This window comes from Portunus trituberculatus, chromosome 20, assembly GCF_017591435.1.
Source record: "Portunus trituberculatus isolate SZX2019 chromosome 20, ASM1759143v1, whole genome shotgun sequence".
Lineage (NCBI taxonomy): Eukaryota > Metazoa > Arthropoda > Malacostraca > Decapoda > Portunidae > Portunus > Portunus trituberculatus.
This window is the reverse complement of record NC_059274.1, coordinates 12,573,852-12,591,409: the sequence shown is the minus strand read 5'-3', so window position 1 is coordinate 12,591,409 and position 17,558 is coordinate 12,573,852. Positions and strand designations below refer to the sequence as shown.

The window sequence follows — 17,558 nt, the reverse complement described above, 5'->3', positions numbered from 1 at the left end:
CTGCCTATTTAGATTATATACCTGATGGATCGCGAGTCTGAAGTCAAATCGCGGAACAGGCTTTCTAGAATTTCTGTTTCACACACGAAGTAACCAAATCCTACATAATAATTCAATTACACCTCATGGTTAGGTTTTCAATGACATACAAGTTAAGTCATGACCACACAAAATTTTTTAGGAGGAAAATAAGATACCTCGCAGTTAGAAAGTTATTTTCCTGCCTATTGTAAAGTTACAAGTGTGAACTGCGTGTCCTTGGAATATGTACCTAGTCCTGAAAAAAAAAGTTACTGCCTCTTCCATTCACTCCCTCATTAATCTCAAAAGCAAATGGAGATTAATAGATTAATATGTGTGACAAGTGATACACTTTTCAGAGAACTTTGTCCACCACAATTTCCACGTTTTGCACTGGAGAGACTGGAGAGGGTGGTGAATGTTGTCCTACAGACTACAGACTACATGTTTGCAGAGACATTATTCTCTGATCTTAATAATGTACGACATAGCCACCTATCAATAACTTATACATATTAAGTGAGGCAGTTGGCGTAAAGTATTATGCAGGTTAGATGTCACTACAGAGGAAAACAAATCACTGCATGCCATGTCACAGTGAAAAAAAAAGAAATAAGATTAGAGTAAGGAGTCGTCAAATATACCTACGCGAAACTGATCCACTTCACTACTCTCTCTCTCTCTCTCTCTCTCTCTCATATTAATTTAAACATCAAAATCTTCTAATATATCATTTAGCTTATGTGTTAACGTGTTAATTGTTCATGTCTAAAATAATAGCACATGTGGATAGTACCATTCTATTATCTCAGGAAATTGTACCACAATCCGCACGGACGAGCTTTGCCAATCATGGTCGTCCGCTGACTGTCAAGCCTCACTGAGTGGTGGTGTGCTGCTGTCAGGGCCTCTCCTCTTAATTCACTTCCATGGAATAGCTGAAGAAACTGATTTCATGAGATCACATTAGTAAGTACGTGCATTCCTTACATACATTAAAAACTGGACAGGGGGTTAATGAAGGATAACATTTATTTCATTAATAGTCATTGCTGAAAATAACAATCATAGAAAACGGAGCTGCAATGAAAGTATGGCCTTGGAAGCGTATGTACTGTGACCATAACTATGACATCACCAGTGCCACGCCACCACGCAGCTCGCTCAGGTCAGCGGCACTTCTTATCGCGTGATGATGCTTAGTCCTTGTTGAGTTGTCAGGCGTGACTTTGCTGTTAGGTCTTGGCTCAGGCAGCTGTCGAGATGAGATTTAGAGACGGGTAACATGTTTTAATATTCTTCTATTTCCTCTTGGTTTTGCAAAGAAATCAAGTCGTTTTTTAGAGACAGGGAATTCATGTCTCCTCTTCGTTTATATAAGAGCAAATAGACAAGAAATATTACCTGTGTGTATCTCCTCTCCCTTCAAGTAACAAATCATTAATAGAGTGAAATACCTCTCAAAAAAGCGATATTTTCAAGTGGCTTTTGGCGACAGTGCACCTATAGCAGTTTTCTTGATATTTGACTTTATCTTGTAATCTGTAGTTTTGGCCTTTGATATTGTGCTTTTTAACTGGTAATAATAGCAGAAGATCCGTTACTTCTTTTTATCCGTATTTAATGAAAACTCCAAACACCAGAAGATCTTAACAACTAATGACTCGTCTTACTCTCGTTAGTGTCCTTCGAAGTGAAACTAAATGCGCAATAGCAATGTTATGATGCTTTAGATGCCATAGGAGTTCACGGTTAAGTTGCATGACAGAATATGGCTCGGGCAATGTTCAATGGGCAGTGCATGTCCTTGATGGGGTGGGGGAGGAAGTCGGAGGGCAAGGCTGTGAGGGGTGACGGAGCGACGCGGCCTTGAGGTGTGACCCCGCCGCTGACCCGCTGCTGACAGTGAACACAGGAGCGGCGCGTCACGGTGCGGCCACTCACGGTCATAGAAAGTTAATTACTGTCTCTCTCTCTCTCTCTCTCTCTCTCTCTCTCTCTCTCTCTGTGTGTGTGTGTGTGTGTGTGTGTGTGTGTCTTTAAATTGTTTGGCAAAGACAGAACAATATAACACAATCTCTCCGAGATATTCAAAGCTTTATCTCGTCCTTATATTATACATCAATGAATGTGTCGCAGAGATTACAAACTGAAAAAAAAAAAAAAAAACATGGCCACTCACGTCAAAAATTATAGACAGCTTATGTTTTAGTGACGCATTATAACTTTTCGATAAGTATATGAAAGAATGAAAATTTCACTCAACATTGTGACGTATCACGAAGCCACATTGGCTCAGATCATCAACTATTACCTCGTCTATTTATAACCTGCAAGGAACGGTCATCCCCGCGTTTATGAATAACGGGTCAGGGAGACTGGATAGCAGGGACACATACGTACATAACGGTGAGTCTTAATTACATCATGTCTGAATCCTACCAGGGCTATTAAAAACCTGCCGTCCCCGAATAACGTCACAAGAGAAATAAGGTTCACACATTAATTTTTCAAAAGTACTCAACTGAAGCACGACACTGGTTCTTGTTTCGTCCACTTTGAAATGTTCTTTTGTTTAGAATTTTCCACTAGATCAAAACTGCAATGCAAAAATGGCAATTTTCTTTCCCGTATACATTTATAAAGGATCCTGTGTTTATGCAGTAATATTAATAAGAAATTAAAAGGTGTTTGGTGGAAGTACGTTCGCAACAGCCAAGGTCATGTGGCGCCGCTGCCAAACGTTATTTCACTAAACTAAAAAGGCAGCATACAGACAATATAGACAAAGGCAACATTAAGAAAATCCGCAAAAACCCAAGTGAGAAGGCAAGAAAAAAAAAGCACAGTCGTGATCCTAAGTCGCGCCAGCCACACACTCAATCTGTATGTAGCGTTTTCTTCCCTCAAGCTGCTGTTGTCTGTATCAATTGTCAGGTTCACTATATGTCAGCAGATCACTAACCCAGAGGCAGTCGGGGCTAGTTTTGCACTTTGAGCGAACAATCCATTGGCGCCCCCCCACCCCGCCCCTCTCCCTCTTCTCCCGGGGAAGGGGAAGAGGTGTTATAATATTATGGTATTACAATAATGCAGAGGTGTCAGTCTATCCTCCGCCGCCCTCCCCCTTGCTTTTTCTCTGAGTGACACTCTCTCTCTCTCTGCAGCGGCAGGTTGATCTTCTCCCCTCCCCCCTCACCTTTTCTGATACAGACATACACAACCTGTATAACACTCAACAACAAGTTGATGTGATAATAGTAGCGCATCATCGCCCACTGCACCAACTTGACGTGGAAATAAGCGGTATTAGTCTAGAAAACAGGCGATTATTTTCTGCGCACTTTGTTTTTAATTGAGGGCGCTCGTGCGCCACAAATAGATCGCACCCTGGGTGGTCGCTCACACTACCCATAACAAAAACCGGCTCTGCACTAACGTATGGATACGGTCCCGCCACACCAGAAGAGTAAATGTTCTGCGCCTCCGTCACCCACAAGCTATATCCTCCTGCCATCATCACCATCACCACCGTTGTTTCTTCCGTGCTGTTCCGTTTGCTTGGCCACGGGATCGTCTCCCTTTAAATTCCCCGGCCATCTTATTCCTCATCATAACCTCATTGTTTGTGATGCAATGAACAGAATCGTCGTTTTATTCTTAGCATTAGGGAGGAATATATATATATATATATATATATATATATATATATATATATATATATATATATATATATATATGTGTGTGTGTGTGTGTGTTTCACTGTTTGATCTGCTGCAGTCTCTGACGAGACAGCCAGACGTTACCCTACGGAACGAGCTCAGAGCTCATTATTTCCGATCTTCGGATAGGCCTGAGACCAGGCACACACCACACACCAGGACAACAAGGTCACAACTCCTCGATTTACATCCCGTACCTACTCACTGCTAGGTGAACAGGGGCTACCCAAATATCTCCACCCGGCCGGGGAATCGAACCCCGGTTCTCTGGCTTGTGAAGCCAGCGCTCTAACCACTGAGCTACCGGGCGTGTGTGTGTGTGTGTGTGTGAGAGCGGTCGTTGCTATATCATGAGGCAATCACACATTTTACACTCATCCACAGCACAGGCAGGCTCGGGTACGTGGACAGATATACGTAGTGTTGAGTAATGGTTTCATGCTTTATAGATAATATAAACAAAGCCTGGACATTGTTGTTACCAATGACTATATTCTGTGGACGGAAAAGTTTTTGATGTCTCTGGTAATTGTTTTAATAAATATTCTGTTTTATTACAGTTAATCAATAAAACTATAAAACCTCGAGAGGTGAACATACCGACAAGACTGATATTCATACACACTGCGTACACACAGAAAGACAGTGACAGAAGTATTGGCATACATACAAAGGAGTAGAAACATGCATGCAGAATGACCAGACAAGGACACACAATCACCTCCAGACCACACATTTATCCCGTGCATGGATCCCACATAGGAGCCATCGGTGTGTGCTCTTCACACATCTTGCAACAAAGCATGTTATTCACCATGGCAGTACTGTCGATGTCGACATTACGTCCTGAGGGGCTCAGGCCGCACTAGTCTCCCCCAGAAAAGAGGCACGCCGGACACTTCGTCACGGATGAAGATGATTGCTGGCCGATTGATAATAAAAGTCCTAGAGGTACCCATGCGGTTAAAGTCTGAGCCAGTAGCAGCAGCGGCCTTAGTGCCCTCCTCGGAGACTTCGATGACAGTCTCGTGCAATACATCGTCCACCCACACAGGCAGCGTCGTTAGACGGGAGAAGTTCGCTGCAGCGGGATTGAACATGGATGCCATGTGCAGTTTCTTGAGCGTGTCTCGCAAGCTTGACTTAAAGGAAAGGCGCATTCGAGGCAGCCACACCCTCATCTCCAGTGGTGTCATCTTGCCAATGAGTGAGTTAATTTTCTCAGCGGACAGCTCCAGCTCCAGTGGCTCGAGATTGGCTGTAGGTTGACCTGTTGGCAGAATGACGTACATGGCTTGCCGGTTGCCTTTGTAAGGGAAGGCAGCCATGTGGGCCTCCAGTTCAGGGATGTCGATGTAGTTCACGATGAATGTGTTGCTCATTATGGGCACCTGAACTTTTCCTGCTCCAGTATCGAACTCCCTGTCCTTGGTCATCATCGGATCGAAAGGCGTGAGCCATTTGCCGTTGAAGAAGACAGTGTTTACAGCAACAAAGGTGGTGAGGGGGATCAAGTGGTTGTTTGAAGAGGTTGGGGATCATACCACTTGTGGATTCCTTAATCCAGTTGTTGATGGTTTCCGTGGACTTCACAGAAGAGTTGTGGAAGTCAAGCGTGCTGACTACACTGTTGTAATGGGTGCGAGCCTTTTGGGTGAAATTGTATAAGACACCCGCACCTCTCTGCAGGAAGAGACCGTTGGCTACGTTGAGAGTAACATCGGGTCCGTCACTAGAGATGTCTTCCATCAGCCTTTGAAAACTGAGGTGGACGTCGTTCTCGGAGTGAGCGTCATCGAAGTGGAGACCACGGAGAAGCTCCTGGCGAGTGCGGCCCGCAGATCCCATCATGAGGACAGAGAGGAGGGCGCTAATACTGAGGGGCGATATAACCACATTGCCGGGTTTCTGCAGCTCCATCGACACATCCAGGCCAAGCTGTAAGACACACAGTTTTTCAGACATATTGCAATTCCTACTGGCTTCAAAATATTGCTTTTAGCGTAACGTTTATCACAGCATCGTTGAATTACAATAAGCCAAGTCTCACCTCATGAATCTTGTCCCCGAGCGTAGTCTGGTGTGTCGCCCTCGAAGCGGGGAGGCTCAGCGAAAAGGTCTGGGGTCCGGGCATCGCCATACAGGCGGTGGCCGCCGCCAGCAGCACCAGGGCGCGCATGCTGTGGGTTTATACACTTATTACCTTTGTGTTGGCGGGGACGCTCGTGTCATGTCGTGTGGCACAAGTTTTAAGAGAAGAACGACAGCAATAGAAGTAACAGTAACAAAAAAAAAAAAAAAAGCAATAATGTTCATAGTAATAATGATAATGATAATAACAATAACATTAATGATGATAATGATGATGATGATGATGATGATGATGATAATATAATAATAATAATAATAATAATAATAATAATAATAATAGAAGCAATGACAGATAATAATGATACTAGTAACAATAATGGTAAGGGATGATAATATTATTATGTCAGTTATAAAAGTAGTACAATTGTAAGGCAAGACAAGAGTGGAATTCTCGTTTAACAAACACGGTTATATTGATTGGAGGGACCTACAGTGTCACCCACGCTCACGCCACCTGCTCCCTCCTGACGCACCATTTCCCGTCCGTGGCACGCGACACCAACAAGATAATGAAGACCCCTAAAGGCACCACACACGGACCGATACCGCCTCAGTACGACTCCCACCATGGTACAAGCAATAAACCAATGGGATAGTTTCCCGTATTCTAGTCTTTAGCCTCCCATCTATCCTTTGGTATATTTTCATCATGTATATTCTGCAGTCTTGATAAACAGATTATTATTATTATTATTATTATTATTATTATTGTTATTATTATTATCATTATCATTATTTTCATTATTATCATCATTATCATTTGTCTCAGAAGTAAAGGATATACATTGACGGAATTACTTGTAGATAAGGCGCGACATCTTGTCCCATGTGTCTCCCGTGTACGGGAATGTCAGTCTGATATAAAGGTAGCCACAAATATACTTATGAAACAATATACTGTGTTGCTGCAGGGCGCCAGAATGTGGCATGCTTACAGCCTGTTTACTGCGAGGACTGGGGAAGTGTACTGGCAGGCTGACAATTACACCTAACCCTTGACAGTGCACACACTCATGTTCCCGCAGTAGGGACGTCCTCGCCTGACACATTGCCTTGTCCTCTCCGGAGGGCAACGCAACACGATGCACGAAGCATCTTGTTCTCGCAAGCTTTACCGCTGGTCTGACGACGGACGCTTGTGGAAAATAGTGACACTGATAAAGGCAGCAATACTTTGAATCAGATAATAACAACAGACGTCTCCTCCTTTTACTAACCTGATGGTGTGGCAGATGAACGTAGAAGACACACAGACGACCAGGACAGTCACTGCCCACAGCTGAGATTTCTCCTGCTGTGCTGGTGTTGTAATAACGATGTGTTATTAAGACAGATTGGGGGAGGGGGAGGGAGTGAAGTGACTACCACTGTATACCAGGATCAGTTTCACTCTGACGTCTTGCCCGCTTATGTGTTGAGTTGCAAGTCCCCACTCCACTGCTGCAGTTTACCTCTTTTAAATCTCTTTTAAATCGAGGCAGTGTGCGTCACAGCAGAGAAGGCAGGATCGACTCATGGTAACTCCAGAGTTGCCAGCTGGCGACTGACAGGGAATTGTAACAGTGATCGTATTTACTTAAGGATAGGTTGCCTGAGTGGTGCAGACAGCATCTGGCATCTACAACAGTGCCTCATAGATGCATGATTGCCTGATCAAGTCTATCACAATATTAAGAATTCTATGAAGTTTTATTGGTTTGGTTTCCAACAACGTGACAATTAGTGATGAATATAAGGCAATAATGGCAACGTGCGGCGCACAGAGGCAGTCTGGCAATGCTGTGTAGCCTACTATACAACATTGTGGAAAACCCCAGTGACGTCAAGCTTCCCTCCTGCCTCGCCTCTTCTCTCCGCCCCTCTGCCTTCCACCTCCCCGTCATCCCTCTCGCTGGGACTGGAGCGGTGTACCGGTTTGATTGGGCTCTGCTCGGAACCTGAACCTACCCTGAGTCTTGGCCAGACGAGGGAATACAGTGCCTGAAAGTTCTCCCAGCCACTAACGAAGGCAATATAAAATAGGAGCGTATATTTTGGAAATTACTGCACATGTGTTGAGAGAGAGAGAGAGAGAGAGAGAGAGAGAGAGAGAGAGAGAGAGTTTGGGTAGTATATAGCGCAGAGTAAGAATGAGAAGAATTAGCAGATAGATTATTATTGTTATCATATATATATATATATATATATATATATATATATATATATATATATATATATATATATATATATATATATATATATATATATATATATATATATATAATGATAATGATAGTAAACTGGGATATTATTATTATTATTATTATTATTATTATTATTATTATTATTATTATTATGTATTATTATAGTTGTTGTTGTTGTTGTTGTTGTTGTTGTTGTTGTTGTTGTTATTATTGTTAAGGGACATGCCGTTGGACACTTTTGTAACCTGAAGCTACATTGACTCATTGCTTTTCCTTTTATTTACAATCTGCAGGGAACGGTCATGCACGCGTGTTTATGAATAACGAGTGTCAGACTTTTGGCACTGAGTCCACTGATGTACATACATGTATACAGTAGCAGTGGCCGCAGTACCTCACGGCCCACACCAAACAATGTGTGCTACAGTCTGATTCATCACGGTTCTTTATGGAATAGGACAATGAACAGGCTGACTTTGCAAAAAATAGATTTAACTGCATATTGTTTTATTTATAAAAGTCCTAGTGGAATTATAACAACTGTTTTTTTTTTTTTTTTACAGTGGATAGCAATTAAACCAAAATTTCAGCAATTAAAGTGTTTTGATTTCCTTTACATTCAAAAGAGGAAACTTCTGAAGCAAGCAACGATAACCTGGTTTGGGATGTCGTGCTCTAATGGCTACAAAGGGAGAACAAATCCACTTCACTGTCAGTTGTTTATAAAGACTGAAGTGAACGGAGTATCAAGGCGGCAAGACAACTGAGCGAGGACATATCGTAGCGGAGTCTTGTTTGGTGTGTTAGTTTAGCCCAACCTGAGCTGAATCCTTGCTTCTGTCGAAAGCAGTGGTTCCCAAACTTTTCCTGAGTGAGTACCATTTGTAGGTCCCGCACAGTCTCAGCGTACCACTTGATTTCAGAAAAACTTAACTCCAGCAAATATCAATTCATTCACAGGTAGAACACAAATGAACTAACAGAAAGGAACACAACTCAATTTGATTAATACGAGGGATGCATCTGTTTCTTCTCTATCTGCTGATCGATGCAAGTTTATCTTGTATAAGGCAATGATATTTTTTTCTGAGAAATGAATGAATTTAATTGAACTATCAACGCATACGATTTCAAAAGTGCTTATGTAGTACCACCTGGAAAGCCTTCGCGTACCAGTACGCGTACCTCAGGTCGGGAACCACTGACCTAAACCATGATGCGAGGACACAAAAGTATTAGACAACAGCGGGAGGACAACCAGTGTCGCATTGATTTACAATTTGTGTTTCTTTCGGAATTCAGAGAGAAAGTTTTGATCCTATAAGACCCACGCTAGCTATTTTTTTATAGGCTTCCTATGCAAGGAGCAAGAAAAGAGAATGGTGTGTGTCACGGAGACACGCACGGAAACAAGAAACAACGTATAAGACAGAATACCACATGAAAATCTTTGAGTCATATTTTAGTGTTTTGCATGATGGCGGTGGTGTGTGTGTGTGTGTGTGTGTGAGTAATTCACCTCGGTCGTCTGCTGGTCACCCAGCCAATCTTCCCCATTACGGAGCGAGCTCAGAGCTCATAGACTGATCTTCGGGTAGGACTGAGACCACAACACACTCCACACACCGGGAAAGCGAGGCCACAACCCCTCGAGTTACATCCCGTACCTATTTACTGTTAGGTGAACAGGGGCCACACATTAAAAGGCTTGCCCAATTGCCTTGCCGCACTCGAACCCGGCCCTCTCGATTGTGAGTCGAGCGTGCTAACCACTACACTACGCGGTGTGTGTGTGTGTGTGTGTGTGTGTGTGTGTGTGTACACCATATGACCCTGTTGTGGGGTCAGGGTTTTTGAGGGGGGGAGGTGGGGGTGGGCTTGGACAGGTATTAAATTCTACCAGAGCCGTTCATAAAGTTCTTCTCACCCAGTAAACTTCACAAGAGAAACACAGTTCATACATTTTCCTTCATGGGTATCCCGCTACACCAATGAATTTTGCTTCGTCCACTTTGATATTTCCTCCTCTTTAGTGATTTTTATTTTGTTACACCTGCGATGTAAGAATGATATAAAGTTTTTCTTTTCTCTATACCTGTATAGAGAATGTAGTGCTTGTGGTGTCACTAAAGAGAAAGGCGAGTGGCGGACGCGTGTCCCATGTCGGGTATCAGGGAGGACAGTCGTAGTCACAACTGGAGTCAGCCACATACTTACTTTATCTGCGTGTAGCGTTTTCCCTGAAGCTGATGCCTTCTCTTCTTGGTCATTCTGTTGTCTTTCTACTTTTTTTTAATGTAAGACTCAAATTTTCCGGGCATCTGAGTCTTCAACGTTTCCTCATTGTATATGTGATTCACTTAAGAGATTCGTAGTTTTATTCTTAAAATTAGATTTTTTGTGTGTGTGTTGATGTTTCATAAGAGGCAGCATAAATTTTCCTTTCCCCTTTACCTCAGTTATTGACGTATATCACATTTAATGATAGTGTAAATAGAAGTCTGGACTTTGCTGTTACGGATGAGGAAATTCCGTCGAGAAATTATGTGGATGAAAAATTTTAATATGTTTCACTCAATTGTTTTAATGAATTTCTGTTTCATTACAGATAATTAAAGAAGAACATAAACCTTTACGAAACTAACATACCGGCACATAACCTTGCCAATATATATATATATATATATATATATATATATATATATATATATATATATATATATATATATATATATATATATATATTGGTATGCAAATACATAGTCTATAATTCTACATAAACGCAATGATAGAAATACTGACATACACACAGACAAAGAGACTCAAATATGGATACAGAATGTCAAACAAGGACGCACCTCTATACGCCACACATTCGCCTAGTGCATGGGTCCACACAAGAAACGTCGGTGTGTGTTCTTCACACATGTTACTGAAAATGATAATACAAGGTACAAAGCAGAATGTTGTCATGGCAGTACTGTGGACACTACGTCCTGAGGGGCTCAGGCCGCACTAGTTTGCCCCAGAAGAGCGGCACGCCAGACACCTCGTCCCTGATGAAGATTATTGCTGGCCGATTCACATTAAAAACCCTATAGCTACCTTTACGATTTAATTCTGAGCCAGTAGCAGCAGCGGCCTTAGTGCCCTCCTCGGAGACTTCGATGACGGTCTCGTGCAATACATCGTCCACCCACACAGGCAGCGTCGACAGACGGGAGAAGTTCACTGCAACGGGATTGAACATGGATGCCATGTGCAGTTTCTTGAGCGTGTCTCGCAAGCTTGACTTAAAGGAAAGGCGCATTCGAGGCAGCCACACCCTCATCTCCAGTGGTGTCATCTTGCCAATGAGTGAGTTGATTTTCTCAGCGGACAGCTCCAACTCCAGTGGCTCGAGATTGGCTGTAGGTTGACCTGTTGGCAGAATGACGTACATGGCTTGCCGGTTGCCTTTGTAAGGGAAGGCAGCCATGTGGGCCTCCAGTTCAGGGATGTCGATGTAGTTCACGATGAATGTGTTGCTCATTATGGGCACCTGAACTTTTCCTGCTCCAGTATCGAACTCCCTGTCCTTGGTCATCATCGGATCGAAAGGCGTGAGCCATTTGCCGTTGAAGAAGACAGTGTTTACAGCAACAAAGGTGGTGAGGGGATCAAGTGGTTGTTTGAAGAGGTTGGGGATCATACCACTTGTGGATTCCTTAATCCAGTTGTTGATGGTTTCCGTGGACTTCACAGAAGAGTTGTGGAAGTCAAGCGTGCTGACTACACTGTTGTAATGGGTGCGAGCCTTTTGGGTGAAATTGTATAAGACACCCGCACCTCTCTGCAGGAAGAGACCGTTGGCTACGTTGAGAGTAACATCGGGTCCGTCACTAGAGATGTCTTCCATCAGCCTTTGAAAACTGAGGTGGACGTCGTTCTCGGAGTGAGCGTCATCGAAGTGGAGACCACGGAGAAGCTCCTGGCGAGTGCGGCCCGCAGATCCCATCATGAGGACAGAGAGGAGGGCGCTAATACTGAGGGGCGATATAACCACATTGCCGGGTTTCTGCAGCTCCACCGACACATCCAGGCCAAGCTGTAAGACACACAGTTTTTCAGACATGTTGCAATTCCTACTGGCTTCAAAATATTGCTTTTAGCGTAACGTTTATCACAGCATCGTTGACTTAAATTAGCCGAGTCTCACCTCATGAATCTTGTCCCCGAGCGTAGTCTGGTATGTCGCCCTCAAAGCGGGGAGGCTCAGCGGGAAGGTCTGGGGTCCAGGCATCGCCATACAGGCAGTGGCCGCCGCCAGCAGCACCAGGGCACGCATGCTGTGGGTTTATACACACTTATTACCTTTGTGTTGGCGGGGACGCTCGTGTCATGTCGTGTGGCACAAGTTTTGCGAGAAAAATGACATCCATTAAAGCAACAGTAAATTTTTTTTTTTTTTTTTTTTTTTTGTTATGTCCTATAGCGCCTGTAGGCATACTTGAAGAGTATATGTGGGAAGCTCTGCTCAGCTTGTTGCGCATTTATTGTGGTACCCATATTAGGGGCCATATCACCACCCAAGCACATCTTTGGTATAACCACCTAGAACCAGGGTATCACGGTGACCTGTAGATAACATTAAACCACTCGACAAATGACATAACTTCAGAGCGGTATGGGGTGGGATTAGAACCTACGCGTGGACGTCTGCCCGATCCCACGCTCACCATCTTATCCGCTACATTAATTATAACAATAATAATAATAGCAGTAATGATAATAATAATAATAATAATAATGATAATAATGATAATAATAATAATAACAATAATAATAATAATAATAATAATAATAGTAATAACAGCAATAACAACAACAATAACAGCAACAAAAACAATAACAACAACAACAACAACAACAACAACAACAACAACTACAACAATAGAAATGAGATGATACAAATTGTACCAAAAGCAATAACAGCAACAATACAGTAATATAGTACGTAGTTGTAGAAACACAATTGTAAGACAAGAGTGATATTCTCGCCTGTCAAACACTGATATTATATTCTGCCTTGTCTCAGAAGTAAAGGATATACATTGACGGAATTACTTGTAGATAAGGCGCGCCATCTTGTCCCATGTGTCTCCCGTGTACGGGACGTCCTCGCCTGACACATTGCCTTGTCCTCTCCGGAGGGCAACGCAACACGATGCACTAAGCATCTTGTTCTCGCAAGCTTTACCGCTGGTCTGACGACGGACGCTTGTGGAAAATAGTGACACTGATAAAGGCAGCAATACTTTGAATCAGATAATAACAACAGACGTCTCCTCCTTTTACTAACCTGATGGTGTGGCAGATGAACGTAGAAGACACACAGACGACCAGGACAGTCACTGCCCACAGCTGAGATTGCTCTTACTGCTGGTACTGCTGTGCTGATAACAATGTCCTATGAAGGCAGGGTTTTGTGGAGTTATGGCAAAGGAGTGAAGTGATGATCGCTCACAGTGGTGCAGTCCGGCTTGGTATACGTACAACATTGTGGAAAACCCTAGTGACTCAAGGGCCCCACCTGCCTCGGCTCTTCTCGGTAACACCCTTCCGCCCCATTTCTCTCTTTATGTGCATAGTGAATCTCAAATAGTGCGTCGGTTAGATTAGTTTCTGTACCAGACCAGATGTCCCATGATGGCGTCGTAGATGCCCGAGGGAACGAGGGAATGCACTGTGCCTGAGGAAGAGTCTGACTTTGTCTGCTAACATCTGATGCTGACGGACGTAGCAAATGAAATGGGATAGTATGCAATGATCGTATGTGTTGTCAACGGGTTCTCTCTCCCTCTCCCTCTCTCTCTCTCTCTCTCTCTCTCTCTCTCTCTCTCTCTCTCTCTCTCTCTCTGCCAAAAATGTATGTTATCTTTTACTTTGTATATCAGACTAAATCGAAATGTCTTTCTGCGTCGTGGCAAGCCTTTCATTTCGACTTAACAGAAAATTAATATCATCATGTTTGTGCTACTCATATGTTGAGGGAGGACATCAGTATAACTCGATTAGTCAAATACTTCATATTCGGGATGCAGCCATCGATGCCCTAATCATCCAGCTAGCTTACTACACCTCAAAAAGCAAGTAGATACCCGGCATGAAAACGAAGAAGCAAGACTGGTAACCATATTTTCGGCTGAGAAATGTTTGCCAAACAAAGCCATGTCAGCCGATAAGAGCTGGATAATATTGGTGGAGAGCAGTGTATACATCCCAACAAACCTTGAAGTATGAACTCTGCTTCACATACACCTACTTTTGCCTCACAGCTCTTCAGAGTTCACAGACGCTGATAGATATGACTTTTTTTTCTTTTTATCTGATACAATAGAGACAAGTGAGCTTCAATCAGGCCTTTCTGTGTGAGGTGTTCTTCAATAGTAAATAATCATCAGAGGAATATTATGAAATCGTACTTCATTAGGTGCTCCTAAAAAGTTAACCGCAGTGTTCAATGTTAGAGCGATGTGACGGACTACATTTGATGCAGTCAGGTACCAAGATAACAATTCTATCCATAATTTGATAAGTCAATGACGTTAGATAAGTATTCTGAAACAGAGGTATTCAGTGTTCGAAATGCTAGCTATAGATGTAGCAGTCGTTAGTAGTCATTAACCGTGGCTGTGACAGAAGTCCCACAAGAAACAGTGCCCGCTGTGTAGATAATGGCAGCAGCTACCACCGGGTTGTTTATTGTTTAACACTAAACGACGTGCCTCATGATTCAGGCATGTAGTAAAGAATGTATCGGTACAGAAAACAACGGCTCTACAAGAAAGAGCAGGTGCTGGACATACTAAAGTACGAGTATTGGGCACCTCTCGAACTGCTGCCACACGGGTGTGCCCAGACAACTTTACTCATCGACAGGAGGAGACCAAAGTTTGGTTCTCGTCAGAGTTGTGACTGCTACTTCAAGCTGCTTTTAGCTGCTTTCTCAAGATAATGGTAAATATTCAATTCTGTGGTATCCGTCAGATTGCCTGACGCCAACTGTTGCAATCCCAAGATATATAAATATGTTGAACCTATCCCGGCTAACCTGATCTGAGGTTTAACAATGCGTGGCAGGAGACACCTCTACATACTTGTATACAGGTTACCGCTGGAAGGTTGAACTCTGGCAGTGGTATGGTGCTTTCTTATGGCAGGGCTGTTCTTTCAGCGCTTTTTATAATCCTCATCCTTGTCAATAACTATTGATTCCTTTGGTAACAGCATGAAAGACATTGCCGGTATTCATTATTCACGATGAAAAAAAAAGAAGTGATTTCACATCAGATACTTGCCGTAAAAAAAAAAAAAAAAAAATATATATATATATATATATATATATATATATATATATATATATATATATATATATATATATATATATATATATATATATATGTGTGACACGTTGCTGAGATACTTTCTCATCATACGCCAGTCAGGCTTAATTAAAGCTTATCAACTCTATGATATCCGGAAAAAAAAACTTCACCCATCCAGATCTTCATATTCTGTTCTCAGCTACTTCTGTCATAGTTTTCCCTCTTCTCCAAAGATTCTTCAATACCTTGATTCCATCTCTTCATGGGCCTTGGCCTTCCTGAGCCTGCTTAATTTCCTTGCATTCCAATTTTCATCGTAATTACGGGCCCCAAACCTTCTTGAGCTTCCTCCTTACACTTCGTCTTGTATGTCGATCTTCCATCCTTATTATGTGTCAGACCATCTCAATGTTATCTCTTCCATCTTTTAAAATACTGGTCTCACTCCTATATCTTATGCAACACTGTGACCTCATACACCACACACCCCATCCCCCACTCGTCAGTGGAGACAAGTAGCTGTCCTACTTGTCAGCCGAGAAATCCTTGAGATAACTAGTACTTATTCAGGGTGGAATTTATGTTAGTCATGACAGCCAACACAAAATTCAACCCTTTTACCACTGAGCCACTAGACAGTGTGCGTGTGTGTGTGTGTGTTTCTGTAAATACTACGAAAAACAAACCATTTTACATTTTTCATCCAACCATAGGCCTCAGGTGTATGGATGTATATGCCATTTAATGCTGATTTTATACGCAATGGTTACTACAGCAAAGATCTGGACAATGCTGATATAAAAATGTAATTGTGTTGATGTGAAACATTTAAAGATTTCTTTCATGTTTTTAATAAATATTCTGTTTCATTACAAATAACAAAAACTTTAAGACACGTACATTCAACACACAGACTGGCCAATATAAATGTACATGTAATAAGATCGCCATTCACACATGGTCAATATAGATAGGTAGTGACAAAAGTACTGAAATACACGCAGACAAAGAAGCACAAACATGGATACAGAATGACAAACAAGGACGCACAATCACCTGTAGGGCCACACATTCGCCTCGTGTATGGGTTCCACACAGAAAGCGTCGGTGTGTGCTCTTCACACATCTTACTGGAAACGATAAGGTACAAAGCAGCATGTTGTCATGGCAGTACTGTGGACACTACGTCCTGAGGGGCTCAGGCCGCACTAGTTTGCCCCAGAAGAGCGGCACGCCAGACACCTCGTCCCTGATGAAGATTATTGCTGGCCGATTCACATAAAAATAATGAAAGAAACCACTGCGAACTGTTATTGCTCCAGTAGCAGCAGCAGCCTTAGTGCCCTCCTCGGAGACTTCGATGACGGTCTCGTGCAATACATCATCCACCCTTACAGGTTGCGCTATCAGACGGGAGAAGTTCGCTGCAGCGGGATTGAACATGGATCCCATATCCAGATTCTTGAGTGTTTTTCGCAGGCTTGACTTAAAGGAAAGGCGCATTTTAGGCAATCCTACCCTCATCTCCAGTGGTGTCATCTTGTCAATGAGGGAGTTGATTTTCTCAGCAGACAGCTCTCGCTCCAGTGGCTCGAGATTGGCTGTAGGTTGACCTGTTGGCAGAATGACGTACATGGCTTGCCGGTTGCCTTTGTAAGGGAAGGCAGCCATGTGGGCCTCCAGTTCAGGGATGTCGATGTAGTTCACGGTGAACGTCCCACTCATTATGGGCACTTGAATTTTTCCTGTCCCAGTATCGAACTCCATCTCTCTGGTCATCTTCGGGTCGAAGGACGTGAGCCACTTGCCGTTGAAGAAGACAGTGTTTACAGCAACAAAGGTGGTGAGGGGATCAAGGGACTGCGTGAGGAGATTTGGGATCATACCATTTGTGGATTCCTTCACCCAGTTGTTGATGGTTTCCGTGGACTTAAGAGAGGAGTTGAAGAAGTCAAGCGTGCTGACTTCACTGTTGTAATGGGCGCGAGCCTTTTGGGTGAAATTGTACATGACACCCGCACCTCTCTGCAGGAAGAGACCGTTGGCTACTTTGAGAGTAACATCGGGTCCGTCACTAGAGATGTCTTCCATCAGCCTTTGAAAACTGAGATGGA

General features: G+C 43.0%; 3 protein-coding genes across 4 annotated transcripts in view; all 3 read right to left on the bottom strand.

The window, feature by feature from the left end:
* Positions 1 to 4,262: 4,262 nt before the first annotated feature.
* LOC123506732 (leukocyte elastase inhibitor-like) lies at positions 4,263 to 7,446 on the bottom strand. Its single transcript, XM_045259003.1, is given in 4 exon segments — positions 4,263 to 5,245; positions 5,247 to 5,681; positions 5,794 to 5,923; positions 7,112 to 7,446. Coding segments are annotated over 3 exon segments (1,227 nt in total). The 5' UTR covers position 5,923; positions 7,112 to 7,446; the 3' UTR covers positions 4,263 to 4,582.
* A 3,199-nt stretch (positions 7,447 to 10,645) lies between these two features.
* LOC123506728 (leukocyte elastase inhibitor-like) lies at positions 10,646 to 13,904 on the bottom strand. Of its 2 annotated transcripts, none has more exons than XM_045259000.1 (3): positions 13,419 to 13,904; positions 12,276 to 12,405; positions 10,646 to 12,164 (listed from the first exon to the last, which is right to left on the bottom strand). In XM_045259000.1, the coding sequence occupies exons 2-3, from the start codon at positions 12,402 to 12,404 to the stop codon at positions 11,067 to 11,069; spliced, it is 1,227 nt and encodes a 408-aa protein (XP_045114935.1). In that variant the 5' UTR covers position 12,405; positions 13,419 to 13,904; the 3' UTR covers positions 10,646 to 11,066. The 2 variants fall into 2 exon arrangements, with proteins under 2 accessions (XP_045114935.1, XP_045114934.1); XM_045258999.1 differs by lacking the exon at positions 13,419 to 13,904 and adding an exon at positions 13,184 to 13,406.
* A 2,375-nt stretch (positions 13,905 to 16,279) lies between these two features.
* Positions 16,280 to 17,558, bottom strand: part of LOC123506733 (serpin B6-like) — a 3,558-nt gene continuing 2,279 nt past the window's right edge. The window contains 1 exon segment of the mRNA XM_045259004.1: positions 16,280 to 17,558. This exon segment is cut by the window's right edge and continues 166 nt beyond it. Within this exon segment, the coding sequence (XP_045114939.1) occupies positions 16,627 to 17,558 (932 nt within the window). The 3' untranslated portion in view covers positions 16,280 to 16,626.

Excerpts from the sequence above, each read along its gene's own strand:
- LOC123506728 (XM_045258999.1), bottom strand. The coding sequence starts at position 13,296 with ATGCTTAGTGCATCGTGTTGCGTTGCCCTCCGGAGAGGACAAGGCAAT. Across the intron at positions 12,406-13,183 it reads ATGGCGCGCCTTATCTACAA|CATGCGTGCCCTGGTGCTGC; the intron begins GTAATTCCGTCA and ends ATAAACCCACAG. Across the intron at positions 12,165-12,275 it reads TCGGGGACAAGATTCATGAG|CTTGGCCTGGATGTGTCGGT; the intron begins GTGAGACTCGGC and ends TGTGTCTTACAG.